The sequence below is a fragment of the Ictidomys tridecemlineatus genome, chromosome 1 (assembly GCF_052094955.1).
Source record: "Ictidomys tridecemlineatus isolate mIctTri1 chromosome 1, mIctTri1.hap1, whole genome shotgun sequence".
Taxonomy (NCBI): domain Eukaryota; kingdom Metazoa; phylum Chordata; class Mammalia; order Rodentia; family Sciuridae; genus Ictidomys; species Ictidomys tridecemlineatus.
In genome coordinates, this window is record NC_135477.1 from 57,266,813 (window position 1) to 57,280,553 (window position 13,741).

The 13,741-nt window shown below is 35.9% G+C and overlaps 1 protein-coding gene across 1 annotated transcript in view; it reads right to left on the reverse strand.

Annotated features, from left to right (window-relative positions):
* Positions 1 to 13,741, reverse strand: part of Reep3 (receptor accessory protein 3) — an 88,997-nt gene that overhangs the window by 14,950 nt on the left and 60,306 nt on the right. The window contains exons 3-5 of the mRNA XM_005339810.3: positions 7,517 to 7,593; positions 5,916 to 6,036; positions 5,624 to 5,737 (exon numbers count right to left, since the gene is read on the reverse strand). Of these exons, the coding sequence (XP_005339867.1) occupies positions 5,624 to 5,737; positions 5,916 to 6,036; positions 7,517 to 7,593 (312 nt within the window). The remainder of the gene's footprint in view (positions 1 to 5,623; positions 5,738 to 5,915; positions 6,037 to 7,516; positions 7,594 to 13,741) is intronic.

The following is a 13,741-nucleotide window of genomic DNA, read 5'->3' on the forward strand; positions in this document are numbered from 1 at the left end:
AATTCACCAAGAGGCTGTCAGAGGAAATCTAGAGATAGTTAATATAACCAAGAGTACTTTTCTTCATCTGTCCTTCATCTGTCAGTAATGTTGCTCATCTGTACAAAAGCCACCTGTATTTCTCATGTGAAAAGCTATGGAATGTTGAACATCCTCAGCAAAATCCTTGAAAGGTCCTTCATATATTTATGCTTTGCTCAGCCAAAATAAACTTGTATGCTAACCTTGCAAACAGATGCCTGGTAATGAGGTCATAGAACTGAGTAACATTTTCAGAAAATTGCTTTATGGTGTAATAAATGTTCTGATTAGATTCATATTTTCATATTTAACATGCTCAGGTGGCTCAAACTGGAAAATGTAGTGAGGGGTATTACTGTTCTTCAAAAGTCACATCAAGAGTCTAAAAATCTTCAGCCTGAAAGGTATTTTTTTTTTTTTAGTTGTATGTGAACATAATACCTTTATTTTAATTTTATTTTTAAAATATGTATTCTAAGTTGTAGGTGGACTCAATACCTTTATTTTATTTTTTTTTATGTGGTGCTGAGGATCGAACCCAGTGCCCCATGCATGCTAGGTGAGCACTCTACCACTGAGCCCCAGCCCATCTTAACTTTGTTTTTACATGTGGTACGGAGGATCAAATGCAGTGCCTCACACATGCCAGGCAAGCGCTCTACCATTGAGTCACAACCTCCGCCCCTGAAAGGTATTTTTTTTTAATCTATGTATTTTTTAGTTGTTGATGGACCTTTATTTTATTCATTTATTTATATGGGGTGCTGAGAATTGAACCCAGTGCCTCACATATGCCAGGCAAGTGCTCTACCACTGAGCCAGAACCCCAGCCCCCTGAAAGGTATTTTTTAAAAACTTACATTGTAAATTTTTAAAATAATTCTCAAGTCATTACTGTAGACTTTCTTATAGTTTCTCCATAAAGTTGACCGATTAATTTCAGTTTCAATTTACTTATGAGTACGAAGTATCTAGTTCAGTGATTCTTCTATGACAATACTTTTTTTTATGACAGCTCCGAAGATGAAACTAATTTGGCTACTTTAAAATAAGCATAGTATCCAGGTGTGGTAGTGCATGCCTATAAACCCAGTAATTCAGGAGTATGAGGCAGGAGGACCGCAAGGCTAGTCTGGGCAATTTAGTGAAACTTTGTCTTAAAATAAAAAACATTGAACCAAGGGAAGCTCTACCACCAAGTTATATCCCCAATCCTTTTTTACTTTTATTTTGAGGTAGGATCTTACTAAGCTGTCCATTTTCCCTGAAACTCGTGATCCTCCTGCCTCAGCTCCTTAGTGGCTGGGATTCAGGTATGAACCACCTAGCCCATCTTAATGACTCCAGGTTGGAGTCTCTAATATTCTTGGAGTCTCTAATATTCATCATGGGAATGGTGAAGGTTACCCACTCCCCCCACGCTGACAGGGATCTTGTTGAGAAAAGAATCAGGACATCATGAACAAGTGGGGACAGTGTCAAAATAAATTTCAGTTATGGGATACGTGGTTCTATTTGTTTTGCAGTAGTAACTTGGGTGATTTTCATGCTCTCTGCTTTCTGGCTTTGGGGGTGGAGAGGTGACTTTAAGGTGTTAAATATATAAATAAAATCAATGAAGAAACAAAGCTTGAGAAAATAGATACAGGATTACTTTCATAGTATTTTTGTAGAAAAGTCTTTCTGTGAGATACTGTTTAATAATGGAGGGTAGGAGTAAGGGGGCTCTTAGTAACCAAAGATGGAGTAAAATTTTCAGTTAGTGAATACAGACATTAGCTACAGGTAGATAGTAAATTGTGAGGGAAAGGACTAAATCTATCTTATTCACTGCTACATCCTTGGCATTTAGCTTGTGGTAGGTGTAAGTGTTAAGTAAACAGATATTAAATAAATGATAAATAGAAAGCTAAATATTTATGGAGGCAAAGTATGAAATAAAAACAAATGAGGGGCTGGGGTTATGGCTCAGTGGTAGAATGCTTGCCTAGCATGTGTAAGATACTGGGTTTGATTCTCAGCACTGCATGTAAATAAATTCATATATATAAATGAATAAAATAAAGGTCTATCAATATATAAAAAATATGAAATAATAATAATAATGATAATAATAAAATAATCCCCAAACCAAACTAAAACAAAAAACAAATGAGAATGGGCTAAGATTGTGGCTCAGTGGTGGAGTATTTGCCTAGCATGTGTGAGACACTGGGTTTGATCCTCAGCACCACATAAAAATTAATAAATAAAACAAAGGTATTGTGTCCAACTACAACTAAAAATATTTAAAAAACAACAATCCACAAAAACAAATGAGGGCGAAATAAGAATGAAATAATACAACAGAGGTCGCTAATTCCCCACTTAGAGGGTTCAGTAGCAGTAAATGTAAATCAAAATAAAATAAGTACCCCACAAAATGTTCTCAGTGTGTACAAAGGTGACTCACAGAACAGCAGATTATAGACTAAACTTACATGTTACAGTGGGTAGGAAAAATGGGATTCGCTTCTATCTTTACTAAAATGATATCTGAAAATGTCTGTTTTCTAAACAAATTTTCAGGTTGAAATTTTTCAGTTTTTCTCCATAGAAGCATGTTAAATGATACTTTTAAATATGAAAACTTCAGAAAGCATCTTCATTTGGATGTAAATAAATATACATACTTAGTTTGAAAGGTCAAATAATGTTAAGTTTTATTACAAATGAACAGCAACAAGTTCTTAGTTCCCTTCTTCCTTTCAACCTGGCCATTTCAAACCCTTTGTTTTCCCATTATGATAGATGAGGATTAGTTCTTTTCCACTTCCCTTTCTCCTTCCTTCATCCTCCCAATATAACAAAATCACTTTTGTTAAATCCTTAGTCTGTATTCTCATTATTCTTATTAATGCAAATGCTATTCACTGTGGGCTAAGTAAGGCTCCATTATTATTATTTCCTTTCTTATGTAACTTTTGTTTTTGCCTCTGAGTTGATGATTATGCCCCCCTTTGTTGGTGCTCAGTTGTTCCATTCTCCCTCTTTACATTGCCTCAATATGCTTTTCCTGGTGCTCAGGACTGATGTGCAGTTGCACAGATACCAGCTGTCTGTATATAATAAGTGCTGTGGTTGCAGCATACACTCTGACATGTTTGAGTAACATCCCTGAACAGTATTAAACCCATTAGATTCTCTCAGCTCCACACTCTTCCAAAAGATTCTTTGAGCTCCACACTCTTGCCAGCAGCACCTTTCATCCATTACATCCAATGTTGGCTGTTTGCTCTTTGGACTTGCTTCAAAGTTCCTTCCTGGGAGTTTTGTCATCTCCCTTCTGTGTTGGCTAACCTGCTAATTTGTTTTTCATACTTCATGGTTTGCTTTTTGTGGTTTATTCTGTCTTTAACAGATCATATCTGCCCTGACAAAGGATTATAGGTAAATTCTATGTCTCTAGATGTGTAGAATTAAAAAAAAAAAATCACTAGAAGCTCATATATGACTGATCTTTTTTTTTAAATGTATATTCATTTATAACAATTTTTGTGTCAATTTTATTGATGTACAATTAACATACAGTAAGATTTTGCCAATTTTGTATGTGTGCATGTGGTGCTGGGGATTGAAGCCAGGGCCTTGTGCATGTGAACAAGCACTCTGCCAACTGAGCTATATCCCCAGCCCCCTTGAACTTGACCATTACAGAACTTGAGGGTGAATATCATGATGGCATCATGGATGGTACCATTCTGTTTTCAAGTTTCCAATGTCACCATTTAGAAATTTAATGTCAATATTCTTCTAGATCATTTGAATGAGATATAAATTGTTTTTGTTTTGGTGGTACTGGGATGGAACTCCAGGGTGCTCTATCACTGAGCTATATCCCCTGTCTTCTTTGTTTTTAATATTTTTTTAGTTGTAGATGGATACAATACCTTTATTTATTTGTTTATTTTTATATGGTACTGGGGATTGAACCCAGTGCCTCACCCATGCTAGGCAAGTGCTCTACCACTGAGGCACAAACCCATCCCATCCCCTGTCTTTTTTTACTTTGTATCTTTAGACAGGCCTCACCAAGTTGTCCATGCTGGTCTCAAAACTTGAGATCCTCCTGCTTCAGCCTTCTGAGTAGCAGGTATTACTAAAACAGGTATCTGTTTTCTCATTTTAAAATTCCTAGTTGTTGAATATGGGATTTCCTGGATTTTTTTTTGAGTAGATAAGGAAATCAGGATTGCATTTTCATAAAATAAGAAATATAAAGCAACTAAACTTCTAAAAATGGAAATAGTCCTTTAAGCTGAAACTTTTGCTATTCTAATGATTATTTATTAATCTATCTTAATAAAAGAAAAAGCTCTTAAATGCTAATAACCTGAAAATAATACTGCATTATAGTATACACTATACTATAATTAATAATAATTTATTAATGATTATTGTTTTATATATATATATAATTTGAAATTTTTATCCTGTTGATTATATTAATTTTGATTTTTGAGTCAAAGATCCCTTTGAAAAGTGAAAGCACCCTCTTGTTACATCCCTTCCACATTGCAATGATATAAAAATCACCACATAACTGGAATATTTCTTTCCACAGCATTGTTGTTTGCATTTAAGATAACTAATGGAGCCTGACTTGAAAGCAGAACACTATTTACTCTCAATTTAACTTACTAGCAGTAAACTCAAATTTTAACTTGAAATGAGATAGACATATGATATCAATGTTTACTGGAATCCCACTGTGCAAGAAAGTACTCTTTATGTATGCTCTCACAGATAGGTACATTACCCCATTCTATACAACAACCAACTTATGAAGATAGAAATTAGATAAATTATCTATGGTTACTTAGGAAGTCACACGCAGCACTTTCTGGATATAAAGCCTGTTTTCTTTCCATATACCACATATTAAAATCAATTACTCTACAGTATTTAAAATAAACCACACCAATTACTACATGCAAAAAAATCCAAAAGCCATAATGCAAACTTTCACAGAAGGCATTCATTTGATAACTTGGCTTGCAAACACAGCAAATGACATTAGTAATTGGCTAAGTAAAATTTCAAGTTTTAAGAACAGAATTTTTTCATGCCTTATTTAGAATAATCAGTTACCTCAAATTGATTGAAGTAGAGGTGCAGAAGTAAGCCAGAAATCCTACCCAGATATTGCCATCGAGAGAGAGAGAGAGAGAGAGAGAGAGAGAGAGAGAGAGAGAGAGAGAGAGAGAGAGGGAGAGAAAGAGAACACCAAAGACAGAGAAAGAAGAATGGTCATGTTTACTTAAGGTGATTTATTCAAACTGTCTCAAGGTTATAAAGTGGGAAAATTATGACAAAATAACATTTTCAATTTTTTAAAAATTAACTGTCTCTCATTTAGGAATCAACTAAGAATTTCAAAATAGCAAACAGAAACACAATGTTAAATTATCTTTAAAATTATCTATGTGTTCTTTCCAGTAGTAGAACAAACACAAAGCAAAATTCTGCCACAATTTTATAATCATATGAAATAAAAAATTGTCTTTCTTTATCTGTTGACTTAATGTGGGGCACTGGATTAAAAAGGTAAATGAAAAATTACCTTCACCGCTGCAGTGACAGCTGCAGTAGCTGCTAGGTTTAGACCTTGCCGTCCAAAATTTACCATGGTCTCATAGCCTCGTTCCTTTGCTTGTACAATATAATCATCAATCTCCTGGGAAAACAAAAACAAAATAACCATATATGTTAGTTTTATCTATAAATATTGTTAAGAAGCCCCAAACTAGGACTTTCTCTTTACCATGTACCAGTTTCACTAAGTTTATATCATAAGTCATGTGTTGATATACATTTCTAAAAAATGACTTGTGGAAATAATTTATATATCTTACCCTTTCCTTTGAAGAAAGAAGTGGATGAAGGAATTTTCTATATATCAAACTTGCTCCTTTGGTATAGGGAGAGAGCAGCCATATGACAAAAGCAATCTTCAGTTCATAGTACAAAGGAAACCTAGCAAGAAAAAAAAACCGAAAATATTTCCAGTGGGGATGGGGGGTAACTATAATGTGGAAAACACAAAAATACTTTTTAAAAGTTTAGTCTCTATGTTAAGTTTTTACATGTAGAAAGTAGTGTGATCACCACACTGAATGACAAATGAATTGACAAATTGATGAATTGACAAATGAGTTAACCAGAGTGCACTAATGCCCTCAGAAGGTCACAACTTCTAGTACAATATTCTTCCTTTGAAGCAAGCATGTGCAAGCTGTCAAACTGACCATAGCTGTCAAGAGAGGGCATTAACAGCCCCTTCTGCCATCTAGCCCTGGCAGTAACATATACCCACTCTGACTGTGGAGCTAAGTTGCCATAGAAGTATAGGACATACCTCCAAACATCAGGACACTTTATATGCTCCAAGTGCACAATGTAGACCTCATATGCACACCTTTTAATCTTTCTCAGAACTCCAAGAAAACTTCCTCTCCAGTCTACCTTGTCAGAACTGCAATATTTCACTTGCAATTGAAGGGGAAATGGAATTACCCCCATATAGTAGACTGGGAATTCCAGTTAACATCTGTGCCCTTTTTCCCATGATTTCCTAGTACCTTTCCTATAGACTAAGTACACTTCCCCACCCAATGATTGTGGGTTTAGCCAGATGACATGCTTTGGCCAACAGAATGGGAACGTGACATATGTCAAATGCAAGCAGAACCTTCCAATACCCTTTGACTTTCTCACCCCAAGGTCCTCAACCTCTTGCTTTAAGCTTTTGCCTTCTACCATGAGAACAGCTGCTTCTTCAGCCTTGATCCTGAAATGAGAAGACACTTAAAACTCAGCTGAGCCAGCAAAGCTCCAGCCAACCATTTGCCCTCAGGCAGCATGTGGAAGAAATACTTGTCTGTTGTTCTAACGCACTTTAGGGTGAATTTTTTTTTTTAAGCACTCTTAGAGTTAACTAATCTGTCTTATGGTCCATAAGGAGCCAATACCTAGGATAAACTGAACAAGTCTGGGTTCTTCTGATTTACAGGCAGACAAGTATGTGTCAGTGAGGAGTGACTACTGTGTAGTCAACAAAGCATGTCTGCCACAGTGCAACCGAGGAATGTGTAGACTTTCAATATTCACATTAAGCTTTTTCTACACATTTTTTTTTTTTTTTTTTGTGTGTGGCAGTACTGGGGGTTAAACCCGGGGCTTTGTGCATACTAGGCAAGCACTCTACTATTGAGCTGCATCTTTTTAAACAAGCAGCTGCCACCAGACCAACCTTCTTGATTTCACTGAAATTCTTGGGAACAGAATGATCTGTTATTTGAGGAGTGGAAAGTAATGTTTTCATGGAGAAAGCAGATGAAGAAAATGAGATGTTGGATACGAAGTAACTTGATCAAATTCACTTAGTTAACAGCAGGAGCAGGACAAAAACTCAGGACACTGAAATAAGTTTGTAGTCCCTAACAGTAGAACTCACCAAGCAACCGTTTGATCTGCTATTGTTTCAATCACAGTGTAGAGGGCAAAAACAATCCAGTACATCATCCATCGAACCTGGAAATAATAAATATACTAATCAAACAATGGACTAAAATTATTAACAACTGAGAAATACTACATAAATATATGTGTATTTCTAGAGATATAGTATGTTGGGTTCAAATGCAGAAGGAGATGGCCCAGTTTTCAACAGATTTGTTGCCGAGTGCAGTGGCGCATGCCTGTAATCCCAGCAGTCAGGAAGCCGAGACAGGAGGATTGCAAGTTCAAAGTCAGCCTCCGCAATGGTGAGGCTCTAAGCAACTTAGTGAGATCCTGTTTCTAAAAAAATACAAAATAGGGTTGGGGATGTGCTCCTGAGTTCAATTCCTGATATCCCCTCCCCCCAAAAAACAGATTTTATATTTGAGTTCCTTGGATCATTATATCAACAATCTTGGGATATAACAATCAAAGAATAACAAAACAATATAGAAATCTAAATCAAATAACTGGATAAAAAGGAAATGTTCATCTTAACTGAAGAAAAGTTCTTTAAAAGATGTTATCTACACATTTCTTGATGAAGATGACTGGCTACTTATTACATATATTACAGTATAATGTGATATGACCAACTTTAATATTCATTAGTCTCTAAAACTTTGCATTCCTTATTTCTCAAAATACAGAAAATGTTCAGAAATCAAAGAATAATCCTGGGATTGTACTTGTATTAATGAAATACCCATAATGCCAGTCATTCGGTTTGAGAGTTTAAAGGTATTGTCTTCTTCCTCTTGCCCTAATAAAAGCCTGACTTTGCATCTATCTCCCAATCCAATTCCACAGGATAGTTCAGGACATTTTCATCTCTTGCCTGGCCTAGAGCATCTTAACTCCCTGACACTCTGCTGTCACTTCGTACTAATTTTTTCATAGACTGTTGTCAGATTAATTGTTCCAGAATATGTTCCCCCAGATTGATACCTTTTCCTCTACCTTAGCAGACTTTCTTATCTCCCATGAAGGTTCAAGTTTCACTAATTTCAGCTTTTCTGCTTAATAATAGTAGATATGCAATATCCATGTCAATCATGAGCTGAGTCTGTTAAGTATATCACATAATAATTTATTTAACCCTGCAGAAACATTATGGAGCAGGAAATGTAATTATTTCCATTTTAGAGAAGACAATGATGGCAAAGAGTCAAAATGACTTGCTTAAGGTTTGGATCCAATGGCTATCTGATTCTGGAAGTGGTTAACCAATTAAACCATTTATGGAGAGAAAACAGAGGAATTGCAGAATGTGGGGTCCAAGAATAACCATTACTTCCTCTTGTTCTCATGCTAATCAGTAATAACAACGAGAAAGTAATAACTAACTAACTAACTAAATAAAATTAGACCTTTATAAGCAGTTAGAATATTGGTCTAAATATTTAGCTTATAGAGGTGTTTGTTTGCATATTTCATGGACAGTATCAGACTATAACTCAAGTAGTTTTTATAGTTTTCTATTTAGGTAGACAAATCAATTAATAATAGTCATGAATACTTGCTGAAACAACTGGATTGTGAAATATAAACAATACCAATTTGCTTTAATGTACAGAGAATTCTGAAAGCTTAAAAAGTTGGCCAAAGCAAATAATAGGGTACATTATTTATATCTGAAGTACAAGGAAATTGATTTATGAGATTATTGAAAATAAAAAAGAGAAAGACAAAATGTTCTTTTTACTTATCATGACTTCTTTTAAATCTCTCACAGCTACCAGTTCCAAGCTTTTGTCCAAGATGAGGATTTTCTTCCAGAGCTGAAATCCTTTGAGTGCCTCTGTGGACATTGCCTTTTCTTCCCTCCCACCCCACCCTCACCCTTTTTAAAAAGGGAAGTGGTGCTCCTCTGAGTTCATTCACTTAGCCTTCCAAATCCAAATACTAAGTACTTTTAACTCACAAAGTTATCTTTACCCTGATTTGCCATAAGCCTTTTCTTAAAAAATAAATAAAGAAAAAATGGATACAAACAGAACAATGTGCTTTTATAGAGCTGGATGGGGACCTTGGAAGTAATCAAACTTTTCCGGTTGGGTCTCCAACTCAACCTACACTAAGACTCTTGAGAAGTTTCCAAGAAACCCTAGTGCTCCCTGGGGGTAGAGTCTGAAAACAAATAACATGGTAAACTCCCTTCTTTTTACCGAGGTCCAAAATAAATAAGTTGCTTTTGGTTAGGGACTTAGGAAATGGCTGAAGAAGGCGGAGTCCACCTTGAAGCTTGACATCCCCACCCCCAGCCCTTTTTACTTATATCTTGAGACAGGGTCTCAATAAACTGCCCAGGCTGGCCTTGAACTTGCAAATTCTCCTACCTCAGCCTCCCTAGTAGCTGAGACTGATCATAGGGATGCACCACTATACCCAGCAATGCATCTTTCTAAACAAGTGGCTGCCATGAGATCAATCTTCTGAATTATCTAGGAATTCCGGGTCTTCTTTCTCTCCTATACTCAGCACAGGGATTTTAGTATCAACATTATTACCTCTCCAAAAAATTTAAATTAAATTTGGCTCTTCTATGAGGTTTGCAAACCTCAGAAAAATAAAATTATTTAAGTCAAGGTTGCTCTTTTTCATTATTTCACAGCTATCATTATGGTTGCGATCCTCCAAAGGAATAACAACTATAAGTAATACTCCATTTTTGTAATTCCAGTCGCAATTTACTTGTTAATGGAATTGAATAGAGGTAAAAAGAACTAAACAGATAGTGGTCAATAGATGATATTCTTGAATGAACAATTAACTGTTCACATGTCACAAAGCTTTCAAAAGTATCATGCTTCAGTTTTCAAATGTAGTCATCAGTTAATTCAAAACTCACAAGTTCTTTATCATATACAATATTTACCTCTAAAAAACAGAACATGTATCTGTGATAAAAAAAAAAATCAATGTTTTGCTGTTCTTAGACGTCCTAGCTCCCAGTATGAGTCAAGATCCTAATATTATGAGGAAAACTTACTAATAAAATTATTTATAAATTTGAGGGTTCAGAAAAACCTAGTGAGACTGTTGAATAAAGTCAGTTTGGTGGGTGTGTGTCATATTGGGGCTGGAACCTAGAGGTGCTCTGCCATTAAGCTAGCACCTTTACTCCTTCTTATTTTTTGAGGCAGGGTCTCCAGAAGTTGCTGAAGCTGGCCTTGAACTTGAGATCCTCCTACCCCAGCCTCCTTGAGTTACTTGGATTACATACAGGTAGTTGCCACCACTCATAGCCTAGTAACGTAAACATTTTTAAAAAAGGAAAAAAAAAAAAAGAGAGAAGGCATTGCCTTTTTAGTTAAACAAAACAACCACAAACCAACAAACTATTCATTCAATTGATAGGGCATTTGGACATTTTCCTAGGGTATAGACTATGATTTCATATAAACAAAAAGTTTTAATTTGTCTTTAATGAACACATTTTCTGACAACCTGCTCTCTTGAACTTAGGGGTTTTTTCATTATCATCAGAAATACAAATACAAAACTTAAATATTGTTGAACATTCGCAATAATTAAATGTAATTCAATGAACGTGTTTTTCATGGGAGCAACGACAAAGGAAGTTATTAACCTTGAAAATATATTGCTTCACTCTTTCATTAATAGATTTGGTAAGGATCATATTAAACTATACCTCAAGGCCACTCAGTCCCCTGTTTTAAGATTTTACCCAAAGAAAAGATTTTACCCAAAGAAAATAACAGAAAGAGACTTAAAAAAAGCAAGTCACACAAAATGATAATTAGACTTGTGAAGACAAAATATTCATTAGATCAAATGAAAGCACCAATAACAAAATACAATATTAATGTAAAAATTGGTAGGAAAACAATTAAATCTTATGGATGTATAGCTATTCCTCTGAATATGCAAGGTAGGGGTGGTTCATGTTCAAAATCTGCAGGTGCTGAATTCTGTTACATTCAATGGTACAGTGTTTGCATATTATCAATGCAAATCCTCTTATATACCTTAAATACTGTAGATTACTTATACTATTTAACACAATGTGACTATCATGTAAATAGCTGTTATACTATATTATTTAGTATAAGGGAAGATTGACAAGAAAAAAGTCTGTAAGTCTGTACATGTTCAGAACAGACACAATTAAAAATTTTTTTTTTAATCTGTGGCTGGTTGAATTCAATGATGGGGAACCTGTGGGTATAAAGGGCTAACCAAATATAACAGAAATAATTAAAATGATAAGCAAATAAAAGCCAGTAAATTAAAAGGTGACTTTAACAAATCACAATCTATTTTTAAAGTTACTGGGAAAAAAGGTTACTAGCATCATCTTTATGAGGAAGAAGCAGGGAAATATCTTCCCTGGGATACAAGGAAAGTAAGAGAGAAGGGGTACGTTGAGAGGAGGGTTGATGTGGCTCATGGTTGAGGACCAAGACCTTCACTTTGCAGTGTTAAGGTTGGGCATGGGTGGGAAAGGGAGTAGGGGGCGGGGGGAGATGGAACAGACTCTGGGACCAATGACAGCCCCATCTGCTTGGAGTGTTAGAGCAAGGGCTTAAATGAGAAGTCTAGAACAACAAATGACACACAGAGGCATGGAGGTAATATCTTGCTGACCATAAAAAGGTTCAGTGACAGAGTATGGCTGGGAAGTGGCCCAGTTAGAGTCTGTGCTTCTGAGTCCCCCTTTGCAAGTAGGTGGGGCTAGGTGACTAGTTCTCAGCAAAAGAATATGAGCATAAGCTTTTGAGTAGAGGGGTGTGTCTCTTGCACATATTCTTCTTCTGGGCCGGCAGAGAGCACAGCAGCCTTGGAAACTGTGTGCTGAAGGTGGGCAGAGCCTGAGTTCTCTCAACTGCAGGAGGAAAATTCCTTGCTGAAATGAATTCCTTGACTCATTCTGAACTGTTATGTGACAGAGAAACAAATTTCTATATTTTGTCTCTCAGTGGATTATTGTTGCATAATATGATCACAGTATCTTAGCCTCCCCCAATATGAGAGGTCACACTCTAATCTCTGTGAGAATTGAGAGGGCAAGACCACCACAGCAAAGGTTTTAGCATTAGGTAGGCATTGGTCAGAGTGTTCTTAGGGGCCACGTAGGGCACCACTTATGCCCTGCTTGGTGGTGATGGGTATGGGAACCACAATGATGAGGAAGTAAAGAAGAGGACTACCATTAGCAGAAACTCTGGATGAAATATACTCAGGGGACTCTAAGAACCAAAAGGTAACAAGGGTTGGTGTTCTCATGTGGCAGACTGGAGTAGAGCCAGAGGAATAGAATTTTAGATTATGTGATCCTTTGGCAAACCATGAATCTGTTAGCTATCATTCTGTACTGGTATGTGTTACTTCAACAATAATTCCCCTCCCCCCATTTTTAATAGGTCAAGAAATCAGATAAATGAGCTTGTTAGGAACATGCATGAAATTTGAAGTAAATATATTCTGAGTGGGAGGCCAACACGATACCTAAAGGAAAAAAATGCTAATAAGTCAGCAGAAAAACTACATAAAAATGTCCAATGTTCTACTTTGCTTACTTTACTTTGTTTTCTTTCTCAAGAGTATACCTAATGCCCAGTACAGTACATGGCTCAAAAATATTTATTAAAAAATTAATAAACGTGGTTAACTTAACAAGAAAGAACATAATTTCCATTCTTCCAAATTATTCAGTAATAAATGTCTCTGGAATGTGGTCACAATGAATATCAGTCATGTTTCATTTTTGGAGCACTTTACCCATTATATTTTTCTTTTTTTTTTTTAAGAGAGAGAGAGAGAGAGAGAGAGAGAGAGAGAGAGAGAGAGAGAGAGAGAGAGAGAATTTTTTAATATTTATTTTTTAGTTCTCGGCGGACACAACATCTTTGTATGTGGTGCTGAGGATCGAACCCGGGCTGCACGCATGCCAGGCGAGCGCGCTACCGCTTGAGCCACATCCCCAGCCCCCATTATATTTTTCATGACTAGAGAATGTGATAAATATAATTACTTAAAAGAAAATATTTATAAATAAGAGTCCTCAAATGGAATCTTAAAAAAATCATTCAAATATCAAAAGAAATTTATTTTCCAAGGGAAAAAATATCATAATTAGGCCAGTTCTTTTGAAGATTATAGAGTCATCTGTGACATAAGACCATAGTATCTAAAACTACATTCCGGTTTATATAGT